General features: G+C 41.6%; 1 protein-coding gene across 1 annotated transcript in view; it reads right to left on the bottom strand.

The window, feature by feature from the left end:
* CRYBG3 (crystallin beta-gamma domain containing 3) overlaps nt 1–22275 on the bottom strand; it is a 176147-nt gene that overhangs the window by 134089 nt on the left and 19783 nt on the right. The window contains exon 2 of the mRNA XM_077294112.1: nt 941–1010. Within this exon, the coding sequence (XP_077150227.1) occupies nt 941–1010 (70 nt within the window). The remainder of the gene's footprint in view (nt 1–940; nt 1011–22275) is intronic.

The following is a 22275-nucleotide window of genomic DNA, read 5'->3' as shown; positions in this document are numbered from 1 at the left end:
TGTTCTCTCTTCTATCTTTTGAAAGATAAAGATGTCAGTGAGAGAAGATAAGACTTTTCTGGACCCATTATTTTTGCCCGAGAAAGATTCCCAACAAATATCTGGATAGTTAAAATCTCCCATGATCACTATGTCATACTTTTTTAAGAACAGAGACATCTGATGTAAAAAGAGTTCATCCATAGCTTCAGTCTGTCTAGGTGGCCTATACAGTAGTAAACACCTACAATAGCGTCACTTCTGTTCTCCTCTCTATTTATATGACAGTTAAAGGGGTTTCATGACCTTATTTAATAGATAACATAGGTAAGCCACGCTTACAAAAAAAAATTTATCAACATTTAACACTGTAACCTGCATCCCAATCCATCACTGCTTCTCCAACGACCTGTGATAGACTAGATCCGATGATTTAACAATCACATTATTCTGCTGATTATTTTGTGCAGAAAACCTGCTTAATTGTCCAAGCAAAGAAGATGTGGTTTTAAGAAAACTCAAGTGAGCTGTGCATCTAAAGACACTGTTGAACTCTGCATTTTTTGGAACAATTTTAGGTTTCTCTAGGGGGCCTGAAAAAAAATTCTTCTAAAAAACGCAATTGTGTTTTTAAGGGGAAAATCATTAAAAAACGCAGCAAAAATGCAATAGCCAGAGAAGATTTTTCTTGTGTAGTTTGGTGTGGGCACATGCAGAAAACATGCAGGTAAAAAGACACATAAAAAAAGTGAAAAATGTACATTACGTGTGAACATGGCCTTAGAGGTCTACATAAATCCCACAAAATTTGGTGGAAAGGGACACACACGTACATACACATCCTCCTCTATTACATGTTTCTACTATATGGGCTCAGGTAAGGTTCAGATGCTCTGCCATTATTAGTTTTGCTCGAATGGCAATAGATGGTGGGAGAAGGACTGGGACTACCTTTACTTACATGTTCTGGTTCTGTGGATGATAGATCTTCATGTCTGCCCAAGGTTAGGTTGCTGTGATTATCTTCATATCTGGAAGACAAGGACACTCATTAGAAATCAAAGAGCTTGCTTATAAATACATGCATTTTATCAGTTTCAGAATATCATTGTTATCGTGTATAAGCATCAAGTGGTCCTCAAGTGGTAATCTGCACAACTTGCGGTACATCGGAAGACAAAGGAGGTATTACAATTTGCATCCATAGGTCATCAACAAGACTTTAAAGGGAATCTGTCACCAGGTTTTTGCTGCAACATCAGAAGGCAGCATCATGTAGAGAAAGCGACCCCGATTGTAACTATGTATCACTTAGTTTACTGGGTGCAGCAGTTGTGATACAATCAGAGTTTTTAGATGTACTTTGTAGCAGAGCTGAGAAAGCTAATCCTGCCCACAACAGTCTCTGTATGTACACTGTCTATTGACAATGAGCTGCTTATCACAAGAGGTGGTGTGGTCGGACTAGCAGCTGTATGAGGATCAGACCTGTCAGTGATAATATCATGGTGATAAAACCTTCATTGCAAGTAAACAACAGCACAACGCTTAATAAATAAATGACATATCGCTGAATTCAGTATTTCAGCCCCTATCTCCTACTGTCTTCAGATTACATAGCAGATTCCTTTTTTATACAGAAAATTAATGTTTAAAAAAAAGTTAAAAATATTAAACAAAAAATAAAATTTCCAAGCTTACCCTACCTATGAAACAGTAAAAAGACAGCGCTTTGTGACATACGGATGGCATCGGTGCGCGGTTCATCCATGCGCTGCACATCATTTTTCAGCATGTCCTGGAGCATCTTCCTCAAGGGAAACTAGGCAGGCGGTCCTGAGTTTAGAAGGCGTCGTGTCTACATATTCTTAATTTGAATTTGATTGGCTAATCCAGTATTGTAGCTTGGAAACCCAAAGCTGTAATAATTAGGCCCTACCCTGGTGACTACTTAGAAATGCCCCCAATATTTCCATGTAGGGATCTCCATAAGCCTCACCCATACCCATTTTTTATCAGAGTTGAAAACTGAAAATATTCAACCTACAAAACAGATTTTTATTTTTTCTTTGCTGGAGATCTGTAATCTCTGGTCATCGGCTACACATAGTATCGCTATCACTGTGGAATCCAGTAGAACACAATGGGATCTGGCCGGTTTTAAAGCCTCAATTGCCCTCATTAAAACAGAAGCAGGTTTCACCCAATTTGCAAACAAGTTGTATCACTTTGGCCGCTCCTAAATTTCTAACCTGGAGAAGGTTTTCTTTGTTCTTAACATTCCTAGAAACTTTACAATCTTTAGATAATAGATATGAAAACTAATAAATGCACGAATGTAAAGCAATGAACAAAAATGGATGCATGAAGGTAAGGTAGACTGATTCTCGATAGATGAATAATGTAAGGCATATTGAAATGGCGGCCCAATAACATCATCTCAAGAGGGTATAACAAAAAAAGTCTGATTTTCATCCAGAAAAAAATGGACAGATTTTCACCGGCATTGGCATCTGTATGGCATTCTTTTTTATTTATTTTTTTAATAACTGTGAATAAAATTAATAAGACCAAAAACAGTTATATCAATGTATCTGTAAAAATCGGATCACACACAGTTGATCAATATGGTTGTGAAAATACGCTTGTGTGAAAGTAGCCATACTAGGATTTTTTTACTATGTTGAATTTTTCAACCATAAATCATAGATTTTCTTATGGATTTCAAATGGATTCTGCTCCCAAACCCACATTAAATCCAGCTTCCAATACTATTGGAATAAGTTATTGATTGCTAAAACCACAATGCTGTTCATACATTATGTTTATTTCTTTTTACGACGTGGCTTTATAAACTTTATATTGAAATCAAAAGGCTGTAAAGAAATGTGAAAAAAGTGCAAAATCTGCATCGAAAAAGGAAAACTTGATCTTAAAAATTGTTTATCTTTATGACATAGATTTTTCTACTTCCAAAAAACAACATTTCAAGATTCACTTAAAGGGATTGGATAAGAAAGAAATATTTTTTCATTTATCAACAGAGACACGGCTCGGCTATCTCAGTCAGTCCTATAGACCATGAGTGGAGTGATAGTGCGTATGGACGGCCACTAAGCCACGTTATTCAATCCCTGCCGCAACTAGTAGGAACAGGATCCTCATTGTGGTCATCAGTGGGGTTTCCAGCAGTGGGACTCCCAGCAAACACAATTTTCACTTATCTAGTGGATAGGTAATAATGATAAATGTCATTCATGGTAAAACTACTTTAAATGCTATGTACACCTTTACACGGAATTTTATTTTTATTGTTTATTTCCTAAATTTAAATTTAAGCATCTTTCTAAATAGTCTTCATTAAAAAAAAAAATTCTGCCGGAGAAGTCAGTAGGTTCCTATTCCGAGCGGAGATGCCTACTAGTGCACGCTGCAGTTTTTTGTCACACTGACTGACCATAGGTCCATATGAAAGTCGCTCATGCTCACTTGCACACTGAACCAATATACTCACAGGAGAATGAGCTCTCAGAGATGTAGGTTGTACGCAGATCACAAATGGACAGGAGAGAAAGTATCTCAGGGAGGCCAGAAAAAAAACACAACATATAGGAAAGGAGGAAAACTCATGGAGAGTACAATATTAGAGCTGTGCTGATGTATGAAAGCAACTAAAGACAGCAGCACTCTGAATACACAGACCTGACATCCAGCCTATATTACAGAGAGGGACACTCCCGCAAGAGAAAATTATGAAACGTAGATCAGGCCTGAACATTGCCGAAGTAAAGTAAAGATTTCAAACTGAAGCTTAGTGGTTTTATTAATTACTTGTGGCCACTAAGGTGTAAAAATCAGGTATCCATAGTTTGTAAAGAGAATCTGTCAGCACAAAATTGTAACATAAAGTAAAGCCATGGCTGTAATGGGGCTGTAATACTGATCACATTGATACCTTCGGTGAAGAAATCCGCATTGTTGTTCTTCTTTAATCCCCATCTGAAGTTTTCTGCTAATTAGATTTTGGTGTACAGGGGCTGGACTGTATACGGGGTCGTCTTCTCCTTTTCTGTGATTTCCGACCCCCGGCCTACCTCCGGTCTGTCAATCACCGGCCTCCTCTGTATGCAATCTCAGGGGGTGACCTGTCATTCACAGACAAAATTCAGCAGAAGGGCTAGAAATCACAGACAGGGAGGAGAAGACCCCGTGTACAGTCCGGCCCCTGTGCACCAAAATCTAAGCAGCAGAAAACTTCAAATGGGGATTAAAGAAGAACCACAAAGCGGATTTCTTCACCGAAGGTATCAATGTAATCAGCATTACAGCGCCTTTACAGCCATGGCTTTACTTTACGTTACAATATCCTGTTGACAGGATCTCTTTAAGTTCTCATGAACATGGGGTATATGGATTTATTCTGTACAAAGCTGAACTATTTAACCAATAGAATTGTAGGGACTGCGTGTAATATCGGAAAAGTGTCAGGTCATATTCAGATTTTGTATTCCTATATAAATTGACATCGTCAGCATTAATTGATTAATTGCATAGCTGCAGACTGTGTAGGTTCAGGCCCCATTGCCAATGGGGACAGCAATGCTCAGATGTCCTTACACTTTCCAAGAGGAATAACTGAAGACGGCATAACACAGAATTCTAAGAAAAAGTTGTACATAAGATTATTTACTAAAACAGACATGCCAGAAAAGCAGGTAGACTTTATTTTTATAGTTCTCAAGGAAATCTGGGAAGGACCCTTTAGGCGGCTGCAAATGTGGTGATTCTTAACAGGTGTTTTAATTTTTAATTATCTTTATTTTAATTCCGACTAATGACCCCGTATTTTACTTCCTTCCAGGCCTCCTATACATTTCATCAAACACAAACGTTAATCTAAGCAATCTGCTAAAAAGACCATACCACAATAAGGGCAACAAAAGAGACAAGTATTGTGCCCGGATGGTGAACAGTCATCTCAATTCCAGGCATTTTATGCGGAAATGTCACTAGGAATTAAAATGCCGAACTTCACATCTGCTTTTCATCTTGGAGAACATTTCTCCTTCAGAAATCACAGGAAGTGAAGGTGCCCATTTTCCTGATCCACCCATGTAATGAATGCCGAACATAAACATACAGTTTGGAATTCCAATTATTCGGTCGGATGACTACAGCATACACCTTTTTTGCTTGTGGGTGCATGTCCCCAGTAGCCAATTTTGCCAATAGGCAAAGAAAATCCAGTATACATAACAGAACTATGATTTATGTGCTGCCATGACTTATGGATACTAAAAATGACTTGAAAATGGGCTTGTGCACCCGCTTGTCTATTATGTATGCTAGAGGAAATACTCATGTAAATTATGTTGCTGTCTGCTAATTGTATACAGGATAATTCTAGATATATGTGTGAGTCACTATGTATCTATTCAAATTATAGCTCCAGGTAAAAAGTTTTTTTTCTTGGTATGGTTGTGTAAAAACGCCGCTGTCCATAGCATACACGTATATATTAAGAGAATGTGGCCTGACCGCATTTCCTCAACACATCGAAAACATGTGCCTGCAACTTATAAAAACATTAGAGATTATTTTACAAGGGTGTGGTGTTAATATCGTATTTTCTTTTAAATTTTCAAACTTAGCCTATCAAAGCCAAAAAGAGGAGATCTAACTTCCAAAATCCTACTTCCTAACCAGTAAAACTGGTTGGGGATCTGTTAAATTTTAGTGGCATGGCGGAAACATTGTCACCAGGAGCAGAAGAGCGAAGTGGCTGCCAGAGAGAAGAACCTGCCAGATGGACCTTGGAAGACTTAAAGGGATTATCCGGGACTTTTATTATTTTTGCGCACCGGGCTAAAGACTAACAGTTAGGTAGTTGTTAACTACTTGCCTGTTCTGCCCCGGCGCCAATCTCAGAGCAGTCACAGACGGCTTTTGCTGGCAATTCCCCTGCTTCCGTAACATCAACAGAGCAACATTCTCTCTTCTGCTCTGTTAATGGGACGTCTCTGCCAATATCATGCTGATTGACTGCTGGCTCCCTGCTGCCTAACTGCGGGGAGCCAACTGTTAATCAGCATGACTTCTGCAGGGACACCCCCCGTCGACAAAGCAGAATAGAAGAGGAAGAGCTGAAGAAGGCAAATCATCGGCAGAGATCAATCCCATACAGAACAGGCTTGTAGTTTTAAACTGCCCGCCTGTTATTTCTTAGCCCTACAAAACAAAAATAATAAGAGTTCTGGATACCCCCTTTAAAAATGATCTGTCCCTAGATTTCACAATACGAACTGTACACATGATTAAACAGATATGTTAGACTTGATGCATAATTACTTTGAAAATCCATGTCAGAATGACTGTATGATCCTGTATTTAAAATGAGCATTTTATGAATTTAGCTAAAGTATGTGAGAGCTTATCAGTCTAACTGTATTATTTGTCTTCCAACCAAGCCTGACTGACAGCTGCAGGTTGTACTGAGCAGTCTGAGATCTCAACACAGAGGTGGGACACTGAGGAGCTGTCAATCAGGTCAGGTGTGTGAAGATTGATAGTAGTTTCATAATTGTTAAGTCCATGGAGTTCAACCTATAGTCTAACATGTTGATCCAGAGAAAGGTAAAAACCCATGGGACAGACATTAATAGCTCCATATTAGGGAGAACATTTCCTCCCGATTCCTCATACGGCAATCAGACTGGTTCCCTTTATCAGAGTCCCATCACAGAATCTAGTGCCAATAACCTTCAATATTATATTTTTTAAGAAATGCATCTAGGTCTTTCTTGAATTTTACTAGTGAATCAAACATTACAAGATCACGTGGCAGACAGTTCCATAATCTCACTGCTCTTTCTGTGAAGAATCTGAATCTGCGATTATGATTAAACCTTTCCTCTACATAGAGGATGTCTCCTTGTTCCCGTTGTCGCAGGCCTAGGTGTAAAAAGATCAGTAGAACGATCTCAGTACTGTCACTTCATATATTTGTACATTTCTGAAAAGATTATGCAGTCATTCTCACAGGGATTGTCAGAGTAAGTACATGTGCCTCATCGGGTCAAACAGATCTACGTGTAGTTATGCCATCTATATTGTGAAATCGGGTGATATCTCCACTTTAAGACATGTCTAGGTAAACAGATCAGTATTCTATTTGTTGTTAAATATTTGCACTGAGTGTTCCAAGACGGCACAATCCAAATAGTGGTGTAGAATAGAAGAATGCTGGATGTCCAGGGAACAACACGTGTACACACCGCATGTTAGTGAATTGTACTAATGATCACCAGAGAAGTCATTTCATACAGATTTGATAATGGGTCCTCATGCACCCAAAAACATTTTGCAAATTTAGGTTATTCTATGATTAGTTGTGATAAGTGGCACAATTGTTAAAGAAGTTATTCACTAGTTGGACAACTTCTTCTCATACCCCTCGCTTGGCCCCCATAAAATAATAAAGTCTATACTCACCTCCCATGCCGACATCGTTCAAATGGTACCGGGATCTGCTCTCCCCGGGGCTGTGTTGTGGTGTTGGGACACGTGGTGCAATTAGCGCTGGGGTCACTGTCCCCGTCTTCGGACAAATCGAACATGAAGTGGAAGTCCGGGCTGCAGCTGATCCCCGTCTTCCTTTTCATGTTCGATTTCTCCGAAGGTGGAGACAGTGACCTTAGCGCTAATTGGGAATTCGGCATCACGACACCACAAGAGAGCCCTGGGGAGAGCGAGTGCCGACACCGTGGGAACGGCGCCGGCACGGGAGGTGAGTATAGGCTTTATGATTTTATCAGGGCCAAACATGTTGGTCAAGAAGGGTTGTCCTAGTAGTGGACAACCCCTTTACGTATACCTCCTGTATCAATTTCCCACAGTAAAAGTAGTAATACTCAACCTCACCTTTCTCATTTCAGGCTCTACTTACTGATCCCAACTTTACACATGGGAAGTTGCTGAAAATGCCCACACTGCCAAGACCCGATTAGGAAGAAGAGACCAGTGGGGTCAGGTTTACTGTCAGAACTTGAGCAGGAGGATCAGTTAAGGACTACCATACTTCTCTAATTATTATTCTGAACCCTTTGAAAATTCCATATTTATACCTTGGAAAACCCCTTTAAGCTGCAGTGCTGGGCGCATCTGCACTAGGGCCCAAGAAAATGATTTCTTTACATTTTCTCAAACAGCCTTAGAATAAGCAAGTTATTGCGGATCTGGCACAAAATGTACATTATCATTGATTTTTTTTTTTCTTCCAAATTGTCTTCATCTCTGTCTTTAATAGTCTATATTCCAAAATGTATCATTATAATCCATACAGACATTGTAGAATGTATTATATATACTAGTCTGGTTCAATATTTAAGTGTCAGCATACATTTCCAGGGTAAGGATAATAAAGGAAAAAAATCTTTGCATTTAGGAAAGTAATCATAGCCGATGTCCTAGTCATCATTTCCATAATAAACTATGATGATTACTCATGAATTATAAATGCGTGCTCTAAGCTGCTTTTAATTTCCACTGGAGAATAATGGCGATATGGGATCTCGACCTTATTTTCTGAGCACATAGGTAAAGTCTTGGAATCATTCATATTTAATACACTTCATAGAGCGGTCTTATCCTTCAAGGATCTGCCACTGCACTTAGGAGACAAATCTTGTGATCTATGACAAGGTAATACAGACAGATGTCCCGATGTGTGGCACATAAGTGAGTCTCTCTGGGTCGGCATACGTAGTAGTTCTGGGAAAAGCTTCTATAATGATAAATATCATTAACATTTCATATATTAGTAATAAACCACATGAGTGGGGTACATATACTATGGGTGTGCAGTCATACAGGGTCCCAAGAGGTAAGGGGGCCACATCTATTTCCAAACAGGTTGTATTGTTCATTACGATGAGCCATTGGGCGGCACAAAGTGCCCATATAGTGTTCTTACACAGTGGCCCTCTTCTGTCGGTGTCCACTCCTGCCCAGGATCACTATGTGGCATAATTTGTGATTTATGAACATGCTGGATTTTTATCAATCTTTTAAGACTAGTTTCAGTATAATGTTCAGTAAAGCTTTGTATTGGTTACTACAGATATAAATTATAAGGCTTTGTAGTCTAGCCCATTAGCGCTAGTAACTAGTGTAGGGTTACCTCCACGTTCTGCAATATTTGGGTAGGGGGCCTGTACTCAATCAATCTGAATGAGCGTCCTGCTGTGCTATGGCCATAGTAGGCCAAAGACACCCCGTTGACAGCTGCAGCCAAGTATTAGAGAGTCAAAAGAAGGTTACATGAATCCATATCGTTATACAGTAGAGATGGCAATTCAATTTGCGCTGTTCTTGATCAAAATTCAGACCTGTGTGGCTGCCGGTCTTCACTTCTGTGTCCAGCTTCCGCAGCACAGCACCTTGGGTACAAAGTGACTAATATTCAGGCAATATCATGAAGTTGTGGTGGTCCAACAAGCACAAGCGGTGTCGAGGATAATGAACACAAAAGTGAAGATCGGCTGTCGCAGAGGATTTGACCGGATGCTGGACCAGGGCAGCGTGATTCGAATTGCTCATCTTGGTTATGCAGGTACTGGCCACCCTGCTCCGATTTTTCTCCTTAAATCTATGCATAAGCCGCAAGACCCAATTGTAGGAAGCTGGAGTTCCAGCGGCTCCAAACTACCGGATCTGATAGAGTGTGCTGCGATTTTATTTCTCCTTCTGGAGAACGCCATGTCGGTGTCAGGAGACTTATTGGCCATGCAATGTTGATCTAAAAATCTGAGCATTCAAATAGTCTCTTCAGGGAGGAAGAGGACAGGAACTCTAGTGCCACCTATTGGAAGCAGTGATTTTAAAAGTCAATATCAACCTTTTAAAATAGCCTTGCCACATAACTTAGGATAAGACGTCAATTCATAATTCCATTTGCAGACACGTTTCATGGTGTTTACCCCTCATTAGTGTAAAGCAGGAAAGAACTGGTTTGGCTGGGTGAGAGGCTACTGATAGGGAATTTGAACAACTATTTCGATCCAAATAAGGGCCGAGTTATGAAGAGATCCTTTAAAAGGGTAACACTTTATTAAGCAGATTTTTTTTAAAAAGACATAAAAAGCAGAACAGTACACAGACGGGGAACTGCTGAAAGCCAGACCCAAAATAAACAATCACAGAAACATCAAAAACCTACTTAGTACAAAAACAAATGTCTACATCGAAAAATGGACATCACTCAGGTAGAAATATAGTTATTAATTTCAATAGGTATAATCTAATAATGCTCTAGAGTGCTTGGTCACATTTTACTACATATGGATAGAGTTATGATTAGAGTTATAAAGAGACTCTATGTCCATGTTATGATGTAGGTACTAAGTATAGTGACAGAATGTTATTTTGATATCCCACTAGTCACCAAAACCGGGCGCCCCTGGAAGAAGCTGGCGGCGAGAAGCGCGTCGGGGTGAGGGGACGCTGCTGTCCAGACCCAGATTTATCTTCCTGCCAAGTCCCGTGATATAGGTATATTTAATCTCCTTTTTCGCTCCTCTAGCGTTTTCCTTATGACATTGCGTTTACCTCTTGCGGGCACTTTTCACTGTATTCTTTGCCCAATCCAGGCTTCACTGGTTATATTGCTATACTGAAGATCACTCATTAACCTTTATCTATGTTTGCTGGTAACGTGGATGGAATATTAGGAGCCAACCTATAGACAATTGTTATTCATTATTCATGGTTTTGGTGACTAGTGGGATATCAAAATAACATTCTGTCACTATACTTAGTACCTACATCATAACATGGACATAGAGTCTCTTTATAACTCTAATCATTCTCGCCACCATCCGCAGGATTTATCACACAGTATATAATATATATAATTTGGTCTTACATGATGATCTTATAACAAATAAATTCTCAATCCGACTTTTTATATCAGATATCAGGCAGAGAGCTGGAACGGGCAGCGATAGGATGATGGGGTGAAGAATATATTACAGGCAACAATGGAAAGCCAACACCGTACACTGGGACCCACCTCTCCTTCAGGCATTACTAAGCATTGAGCTCACAAAGCTGGCAACCGCAAGGCACACAAATGGTTTCCTGCTAGTCACAAACATCACAACAAACATTCCTGAAACCAGGAGGGGGCAGATTTATAATTCTCCCTGTCACCGTACAACGCGTTCCAGTCTATTCTTCAGACCAGAACTAATTACATTTGACTGTGGTCCCAAATGTTTTGGCTCCTTGAGAACAAAGTTTCTACCAAACAGATCCTCTCTGCAGATCGTATAAACTTCTCCAGGACTAAAAATAATAATATATCCCCAGTATGCAATGAATCATATGCAGATATTCTATGTAACTCCACTAAACAAGTATCCCAATATCCCTGCACGCCATCCTAAGTGAATGTGTCGCAGCTTACCCCATGTCCAGGGCATTGCAGTAGGTATCCATGGATACGTCCACTCATATAGTGACAGTTAGTTAGCTGTTAGTGGTCGTAACCAGGGATACGAAGCTAGTGCAATGTCCTACACATGAGGTAAGCAACATGGTGAACTATTCTACATTTCTAATTGGAAGTATTTGCTAATATTATTATTATTACACCTACTACATATTGGGATAGGATCTCGGAGATGGAAATATCACTTTACGTGTAAATTGGAAATAAGACATTCAGGTACCGGAACTATTTATTGAAATGGGTTTTACTTTCCCCAATAAGTCATCCATTCTATCTGCTATCCTTTTTTGGACAGACCAAAAATGGTATTTTTTACAACTATTTTGTCCATCAAAAAAAGAATAGATGGATCCATTTTTTAACATTAAAGTCTATGGGAAATGGATCATAATTAGTGATGAGGGAATATACTCATTACTCGAGATTTCTCGAGCACGCTCGGGGGTCCTCCGAGTATTTTTTAGTGCTCGGAGATTTAGTTTTCCTCACCTCAGCTGAATGATTTACATCTGTTAGCCAGCATAAGTACATGTTGGGATTCCCTAGCAACCAGGCAACCCCCACATGTACTTATGCCGGTAACGAGTATATTCGCTCATCACTAATCATAATAGAAGGTCATCCCTTTAGCAGATCAGTTTCTAATAACACTGCTCATGCCCAGAACACTAGAGGTCTTCAGAGAAACCTCTATTAAAAATGGATCTTTAGAAACAGAACAAAAACAAATGTGGGAAACCTGTCACATAACGCCATTAACCTGCAGATATAGGATTATTCTGCCAGGTTATTAATGTTATGAAGGTTCCCGTCTGCTGTACTGAAAGTGTGGCACCAGGGAGAAAAAGAAGTTTATTTCTCCCAGGAGCCGTCGGCTTTCAGTCACACAGTGCCAGATTTCAGTCAAAGTGTCAGGGCGTGCATTCAGCCGCCGCTCAGAGCGCCATGAGTGGTGACTGCGGCCGCGCCAAACGCCTATATGACTGAACACCTAACTCCGGTCTCCCCTGGGACGCATAAGGTTTATCCCCATAGTGTTATCCAATGAGACGAGTTCCTTTGATTTAAGTTTGGTATTTATTTTTTTCCATTTTTTTCTATGTCCATCTTTTTTTTTCTACAAACGGATCTCAAATGGACACGTGAACAGAGCCTAATGGATACGGTACTGACAAATAAAGCCATTTATTGTCTACTGATAGAGAATAGTGCAATAATCAAAGGGTGCCCTCTGTAATCAGTGTCGTAGCATATTAGGAATCTCAGTATTTCAGTCCCATGACTACTTTACATTTACTGCCTATTAAATAAAAAGCCGATGATATTTTTCAATAATGTCACAGAATACAGGGAATAGCTCATATGGTCGCGACCTAGCAAGCCAGAGAGAATGAAGAACAGAAAGTGATGTATGAGGTGAGAAGGGTGCAGAACGACACAGAACAAGAATACAATGCTGCACATGGGAGATCAATCCTCTTCGTTTCCATAAGAGAAGATGTCGATGGGTTGGTTATTTCCCTGATCCAACACTCTGGTTCTCAATCAAGTCATAACTTGCATTGCAATGGCCAGAAATACAATGACATTGCTGGATAGGGTGGTAAAAGGAACGTTCACACTTAGCTTCTTGGTGATTGCCGTTTATTAGACAATATCTGCATGTGTTGCGGCTGTCAATAGGCTATGAGACATGCAGGGGCGGGGACTGGAACATATTTTTTGAGCATGCCGGAGGCACTCGGTCAGCATCTAAGCATGCTCGGATAACACCTTATATGAGCACATTCGCCCATTGCTAGTGTGTACACATTGTAGTACATTGCTATAATAATTCATAGCGGTTGTACTGTGTACCTATATTTTATATACCTCAATACAGTCATGGGCAAAAGTGTTGACACCATTGAAATTGATCCAAAAAATGAAGTGTTTCTCCAGAAAATTATTGTAATTACACAAGTTTTGTTAGACACTAGTGATGAGCGAGTATACTCGTTGCTCGGGTTTTCCCGAGCACGCTCGGGTGATCTCCGAGTATTTGTTAGTGTTCGGAGATTAAGTTTTCATCGCCGCAGCTGGATGATTTACAGCTACTAGACAGCTTGATTACATGTGAAGATTCCCTAGCAACCAGGCCACCCCCACATGTACTCAGCCTGGCTAATAGCTGTAAATCATTCAGCTGAGGCGATGAAAACTAAATCTCCGAACACTAACAAATACTCGGAGGTCACCCGAGCGTGCTCGTGAAAACACGAGCAACGAGTACACTCGCTCATCATTACTAGACACATGTTTATTTCCTTTGTGTGTATTGGAATAACACAAAAAAAGAGAAAAAAAAAGGCAAATTGGACGTCATTTCGCACAAAACCACTAAAAAGGACTGGACAAAATTGTTGTCACCCCAAAGCTTAATATTTGGTTGCACACACTTTGGAATAAATAACTGCAATCAATCACTTCCTATAACCATCATGAAACTGTCTATTGCTCCATTCCCTGACAGCAAGCGGCTTGAATGGTAAACATATCATTCATTCCCTGAACTGAAATATCCTGCATGTCTATTGCTCCATTCCCTGACAGCAAGCGGCTTGAATGGTATCTGAGTCATTCTATCTTCGGCATTGAATCCTGCATATATCTATATATGTTAGTCATCTTATTATGCATTTGTTTGTGTTTATAGATATTTAACTCACTTTTGCTTGTCCCTATGTAGAGAGATCACATAACTGTTTCAAAGGGGTTTATGATCCATGTAGACCTGGACAGTTGTTTATCTGCTCACTACACTTATTGTGTTCTGCTGTCTCAACTGAGTTAGATTGATTGGTAACGAGAAAAAAAAAAAAAAAAGTGAGATCTAAGAGCTAGCCTTCTATAAATGTAGACATAGCTTGGAGATGCATTCATGCAGGGGTGCATTCGTGCACTATTATTCGTGTACTTTTATTCAAAGTACTTTTTTTCTAAGTATTTGGCAGTTATAACATGGCAGTTAGACAGGGCAGGAGACAGGTAAGACAATCTAAATCTATTCCCAATTCATTTGGAACAGAACAAATATTCACCATATGTATTTGTATAATCTATATCCTGGCTGCTGCATTCACTCACATTCACCGCCCTTGCATAAACTCCATACACTCCATCCATATCGGCCCCTCTGTCCTTGCCTCTCCAATGTATAGCACTCACGCTCTGTTCACATTGCTTAACAGCGCAAATCCATTCAGTCCCACCATCCAACACAAGAGACGCTCTCACAAATCACTTAACCATCTGCTCACTCTTTCTATCCTCCTTCTCCTAGTCGCTGGAGACATCTCTCCAAACCCCGGCCCCCCATGTTATAGCCAGTCAAACCTCCCAATTGCTACACCCAGAAACCCCTCTAACATTAATATTCCATGCATGCCTTCTGTCTCTTTCAATTGTGCCCTTTGGAATTCTTGCTCTGTGTGTAATAAACTCTCCTTCATTCATGACTTCTTCCTTTCTAATTCTCTTAATCTCCTGGCTCTTACTGAAACCTGGATCCAGCAGTCAGACACCACCGCTGCTGCTGCTCTTTCATATGGTGGACTACACTTTTCTCATACCCCAAGATCAGACAACAGAGCAGGTGGAGGCGTTGGTCTGCTCCTTTCACCCAAATGTACCTTCCAAGTTATCCCCCAAGTACCCTCACTTGTATTCCCTTCCTTTGAGGGCCATGCTGTCAGACTCTACGTCCCCTTCTCCATGCGAGTGGCGGTGGTGTATCGTCCTCCCGGCCCCTCTCATCAGTTCCTGGATCACTTTGCCACCTGGCTTCCAAACTTTCTCTCCTGTGACACCCCCACCCTCATCATGGGTGATTTCAACATCCCCATTGCTTCTCCCCTCTCCCCATCTGCTTCTCACCTTTTATCTCTAACCTCCTCTTTCAGCCTCTCGCAGCATACTAACTCTCCAACGCATGAAGATGGAAACTACCTTGACTTGGTTTTCTCCCGGCTTTGCTCACTGGATGATTTCACAAACTCCCCTCTCCCGCTCTCTGACCACAACCTTCTTTCATTCTCTATCAAGAACTGCCATCCCGCTCAGGTCACCCCCACTTTCCACACTTATAGAAACATACAGGCCATTAACACCCAGAAACTTAGGAAGAACTTGCAGTCCTCATTGGCCCCAATCTTCTCCATCTCATGTCCTGATTCTGCTCCGAAGCATTACAATCAAACCCTGCAAAGTGCCCTGGATGAAGCTGCACCTCATATACATAGAACAACTCGACACAGACGGCGACAACCGTGGCACACGCTGCAAACACGTTTCCTGCAGCGGTGCTCCAGGTGCGCCGAACGTCAGTGGAGAAAATCTAATCTACCCGAATATTTCATCCATTATAAGTTCATGCTAAAAACATACAACTCTGCCCTTCACCTCTCCAAACAAACCTATTTCAACACCCTCATCACCTCGCTGTCCAATAACCCTAAACGTCTCTTCGACACTTTCCAGTCCCTACTCAACCCAAGAGAGCAGGCCCCAACCACAGATCTCCGCGCTGACGATCTGGCCAATTACTTCAAAGAAAAAATTGACCACATTCGACAGGAAATCATCTCCCAATCTCTTCATACCATGCACTGTCCTCCCTCCCCCACTGCATCTAGTTCACTCTCTGACTTTGAACCAGTTACAGAAGAAGAAGTAAGCAGGCTCCTTGCATCTTCTCGCCCGACCACTTGCACCAGTGACCCCATTCCATCACATCTCCTCCAGTCCCTTTCCCCGGCTGTCACCTCTCACCTAACAAAAATATTCAACCTTTCACTCACTTCTGGTACTTTTCCCTCCTCATTTAAGCATGCCATCATACATCCATTACTTAAAAAACCCTCCCTCGACCAAAATTGTGCCGCTAATTATAGACCTGTCTCTAATCTTCCCTTCATCTCTAAACTCCTCGAACGCCTGGTCCACTCCCGTCTTACCCGCTATCTCTCAGATAACTCTTTTCTCGACCCTCTTCAATCTGGCTTCCGCTCTTTACACTCGACTGAAACTGCCCTCACTAAAGTCTCTAATGACCTGCTATCAGCTAAATCTAATGGTCACTACTCCATGCTAATTCTCTTGGATCTCTCCGCAGCATTCGACACTGTGGATCATCAGCTCCTCCTCACTATGCTCCGCTCCATCGGCCTCAAGGACACCGTTCTCTCCTGGTTCTCCTCCTATCTCTCTGACCGATCCTTCACTGTATGTTTTGCTGGTTCCTCCTCCTCTCACCTTCCCCTTACTGTTGGGGTTCCTCAAGGATCAGTCCTAGGCCCCCTCCTCTTCTCTTTGTACACTGCCCCTATTGGACAAACAATCAGTAGATTTGGTTTCCAGTACCATCTCTATGCTGACGACACCCAATTATACACCTCTTCTCCTGCTTTCACGCCGACCTTCTTAGAAAACACCAGTGATTGTCTTACCGCTGTCTCTAACATCATGTCCTCCCTCTATCTGAAACTGAACCTGTCAAAAACTGAACTCCTCGTGTTCTCTCCCTCTACTAACCTACCTTTGCCTGACCTTGCCATCTCCGTGTGTGGTTCCACCATTACTCCAAAGCAACATGCCCGCTGCCTTGGGGTCATCCTTGATTCCGAGCTTTCATTCACCCCCACATCCGATCACTGGCTCGCTCTTCTTATCTGCATCTCAAAAACATCTCTAGAATTCGCCCTTTTCTTACTTTCGACTCTGCAAAAACTCTTACTGTCTCACTTATTCATTCCCGTCTGGACTATTGTAACTCTCTACTAATCGGCCTCCCTCTTACCAAACTCTCCCCGCTCCAATCTGTCCTGAATGCTGCTGCCAGGATCATATTCCTCACCAACCGCTACACCGATGCCTCTACCTTGTGCCAGTCATTACATTGGCTATCCATCCACTCCAGAATCCAGTACAAAACTACTACCCTCATCCACAAAGCACTCCATGGCTCATCACCACCCTACATCTCCTCTCTGGTCTCAGTCTACCACCCTACCCGTGCCCTCCGCTCCGCTAATGACCTCAGGTTAGCATCCTCAATAATCAGAACCTCCCATTCCCGTCTCCAAGACTTTACACGTGCTGCGCCGATTCTTTGGAATGCACTACCCAGGTTAATACGATTAATCCCCAATCCCCACAGTTTTAAGCGTGCCCTAAAAACGCATTTGTTCAGACTGGCCTACCGCCTCAAAGCATTAACCTAACTATCCCTGTGTGGCCTAATAAAAAAAAAACAAACAAACAAAAAAAAAAAGACATAATCAGGTTCCTCTCATCATGTTCTCATACACTTTATGCAGTTAATAGCACTCTGTGTCTGTACTGCTACATACTTAGGCTGTCAACTGGTTCATGCAGCTTTACATGAACACCCGAGCCTTACACTATGGCTGGTCCAAATAACTAAAGCAATTGTTACCATCCACCTCTCGTGTCTCCCCTTTTCCTCATAGTTTGTAAGCTTGCGAGCAGGGCCCTCATTCCTCCTGGTATCTATTTTGAACTGTGATTTCTGTTATGCTGTAATGTCTATTGTCTGTACAAGTCCCCTCTATAAGTTGTAAAGCGCTGCAGAATATGTTGGCGCTATATAAATAAAAATTATTATTATTATTATTCTTACACTTCTCAACTGGGATTTTGGACCACTCTTCTTCTCCAAAATGCTCCAGGTCTGTGATGTTTGAATGCGCCTTCTCCCAATAACAATTTTAATATCTCTCCACAGGTGTTCAATGGGATTTAGATCCGGACTGATTGCTGGCCACTTCAGAACTTTACAGCACTTCATTTCCATCCACTTCTGGGGGAATCTTGAAGTGTGTTTGGGGTCATTGTCCTGCTGGAAGACCCATGACCTAGGAAGCAAACCCAGATTTCTGAACCTGGGCACTGCATTGCAAAATCCTTTCGTAATCTTGAGATTTCATGATACTTTGCACACAGTCAAGACACCCAGCGCCAGAGGCAGCAAAACAACTTGCCTTTCTTGTGTACATTTTGGCAAACTGCAGTCTAGCTTTATATGCCTGTGTCAGCAGTGAGGATCTCATGGGTCTCCTGCCAAAGCATTTCATTTATTTCAAATGTCGACGGATAGTCTGTGCTGACACTGATGCACCCTGAGCCTGCAGGACAGCTTGAATTTCTTTGGAACTTGATGGGGACTATCCTGTGTTGCAACCTTTCATCTAGTTTTCTCTGTCGTCCACATTTCAGGGAGATTAGCTACAGTACCATAGATTGTAAACTTCTTGATTATGTTGCACACCATGGACAAAGGAACATCAAGATCTCTGGAGACGGACTTGTAACTATGTAACTGTTGATATTTTTCAACAATTTTGGTTCTCAAGTCCTCAGACATTTCTCTTCTCCTCTTTCTGTTCTCCACGCTTAGTGAGACACACACCACACACTGACACACAATGCAAAGACTGAGTCAAGTTCTCCCATTTTTATCTGGTTTCATGCGTCATTTTCATGTTGCCCACACCTGTTACTTGCCACAGGGGAGTTTGAAGGAGCATCACATGCTTGAAACAAAGTTGTTTACCCACATTTCTGGAAAGGTGCCAACAATTTTGTCCAATCCATTTTGCTGGTTTAGTGTGAAATTATGTCTAACTTGCTTTTTTTCTGTTTTTTTTTGTGTTCCAATACACACAAAGGAAATAAACATGCGTATAACAAAACAGTAATTGCAATAATTTTCTGGGACAAATACTGCATTTACTGGAACAATTTCAAGGGAGCCAACCCTTTTGGTCATAACTGTATAATGTCTGTGTTTCTCATTTTTGCCCTTTTGTGTGTTGTTTATACTCATTATGAATTTTTACCTGTATGGTGTATCTGAGTTGAAGACTTAATTTTTCTGTTTGTTATATCGTATTCTATAGAGGATGGGTAACCACTAACCAGTGCAATGACTGGCACAGGGTGGAGGCATCAGTGTAGCGGCTGGACAGGAATATGATCCTGGCTGCTGCATTCAGGATAGATTGTAAAGGAGAGGGTTTAGTAAGAAGCAGACTGATTTGTAGAGAGTTGCAGTAGTAATTAGGTTTTGACAGAAGGCAAATGTTTATGTAATACACTTATCTCAATGCCATAAAGCTCCTGATAACTTTACTTAAGTATAAGCAAGAGAAATATAAGAAAAAAAATTGAAAATAAATGTCTGTAACTGCACAGATTAGTAATGAAGATTGTGTACAGTACAGAATTACAGAAATGCAGGTGAATCCTAAAGTAGAGTGAAATCGTCTCTGTACATACATCACATATATCACTTTACCATTTATCCTTCTCAAAAAAGACCACATCTTATATCATAACAGCCGAGCCGTAAACTGACCCACACGGAAGGTGTGAACAATGTCAAATTGTAGAGGGCAGTAAAGCTGCTTCATAAAACCTATTTACTTCTTTTAGATACTCTCCCCTCCCTCCACACTACAGGAATAAAACACATTATCTGACATTGTAGGGAAGTGCTAAAGTTGAAGAACTTTATTCTCTTTTGTGAGGGCCATTATATTAAAGACGACCTGTCGCTTGCCATAAGTATGTAATTTTGTCACCTCCAGAATCTGGTGCTGTATTTCTTTTATATCTGAACCCCTACATTGCAGAGATATGGCCCTTTCTTCCCTGCAAATCTAGTCTTTTTAGCTATGTGGGTGCGACCATCATCTCTTCCTTGTGGATGTCTTTTTGAAGACTATACCCTCTTGGCTAACAAGCATAGATTTACATACAGGAAAGAGAAGGCCATATTTCAGGACTAGATGAACGGGAGCAAAAGATAAAACAGCGCCAGATTCAGGAGAACAGTGGCATGTCTACTAAGTTAAAAAAAACTACATTTTTACGGCAAGCGATGGCCTCTTTATAGAATGCATTTACAGCTTGGGCAGTGGCCTGCACCCTGTCACTTTACAGACACAGAACTACAGATCTCTGGTTTAGCTGGTACTAAAGTTAGTCCTAAGCGATAGATTATGGACAGAATCCATCTAAAACTTTTTGACAGTTAGGGTGATCAATGAGTGGAACAGGCTGCCAAGAGCGGTGGTGAGTTCTTCAATGGAAGTCTTCAAACAGAGGGCGAACAGACATCTGCCTGAGATGGTTTACTGAATCCTGCATTGATCAGGGGGTTGGACACGATGACCCTGGAGGTCCTTCCAACTCTAATATTCTATGATTCTAAAATCTTGGTAACTACACAAACTTGTAACAATTTGCCCTTAATCTGACTAATGTTCAAAAACAGCATCTAGAAAATAATATCAGTAACATCTGTAATGTCTCCCCCATTACACACCGCACTGCTGACATCAGGAGGACGCTAATGATGATAATGGATAATGCTACACAATGGATAATGAAGCACAGCAGACCCATCAGTTCTGGTCTCTCTGCAGATGTGTTGGAATATGAATAAAAGAACTCACGAACAAACAGAGAGAACAACGAAACATACAGATCTCTTTGTTTTAAATCATTTCCAGAATCCACTACACAATACGCCCACTATGTTCCCAAAATCCACATTGTGCAATCATTCCTCCTAGACGTGACCTCCTCATAATAACCCAACTGGCCGGTGACTACATCGTAGCTCAGGGCCCTGCTAATTATATCACACAAAAAGCCACAGCAGAGATGGTTCTGGTACAAGTGTTTTCTGAGTGAGTCCAGCATGTGGAATCCTAAGGCTAAGTTCACATTGCTGTGTTTTTTTTTCTGAAGGAAAACCTGAGTGCTTTTTCAGGAAATAAGCTGCGGTGAAAATGCAGGTTTTGCGACATAGTTGGTGCGTTTTTTTCCATTCCATTCAATGGGTGAAAAACGCTGAAAAAAGTGACATACTTTATGTTAAAAAACCCAAACAAAGCACAAAATACTGAACAAACAAATCAATGTGTGTGCATGACATTTCTGAAATCTCATAGACGTAGCTGGTACTGTTAAATGCAACAAAGAAAAGCTATAAAAAAGCAGCAAAAACGCCCAATGTGAACTTAGCCTTAGGGAACATTTCAGCAGGATTTCCTTTTAGCCTCATCCCTTCCCATTATCATCATCCCTTCCTTGGAGCATCATCCCTTCCCTGGAGTATCATCACTTCCCTGAGCACCATCCCTTCCCTGGAGTACCATCTCTTTCCTGGAGCACCATCCCTTCCCTGGAGTATCATGACGTCCCTGGAGCACCATCCCTTCTCTGGAGTATCATCTCTTCCCTGGAGCATCATCCCTTCCCTGGAGCACCATCCCTTCCCTGGAGTATCATCCCTTCCCTTAAGTATCATTCCTTCCCTGGAGCATCATCCCTTCCCTGGAGCACCATCCCTTCCCTGGAGTATCATCCCTTCCCTGGAGCACCATCCCTTCCCTGGAGCACCCTCCCTTCCCTGGTGCATCATCACTTCCCTGGAGCACCATCCCATCCCTGGAGCATCATCACTTCCCTGGAGCACCATCCCTTCCCTGGAGCACCCTCCCTTCCCTGGAGCATCATCCCTTCCCTGGAGCACCATCTCTTCCCTGGAGCACCCTCCCTTCCCTGGAGCATCATCCCTTCCCTGGAGCACCCTCCCTTCCCTGGAGCATCATCACTTCCCTGGAGCACCCTCCCTTCCCTGGAGCATCATCACTTCCCTGGAGCACCATCCCATCCCTGGAGCACACTCCCTTCCCTGGAGCATCATCCCTTCTCTG

This window comes from Ranitomeya variabilis, chromosome 3 (genome assembly GCF_051348905.1).
Source record: "Ranitomeya variabilis isolate aRanVar5 chromosome 3, aRanVar5.hap1, whole genome shotgun sequence".
NCBI classification, from domain to species: Eukaryota; Metazoa; Chordata; class Amphibia; order Anura; family Dendrobatidae; genus Ranitomeya; species Ranitomeya variabilis.
The sequence above is the reverse complement of the archived record's forward strand: the minus strand, read 5'-3'. Positions and strand labels throughout refer to the sequence as shown.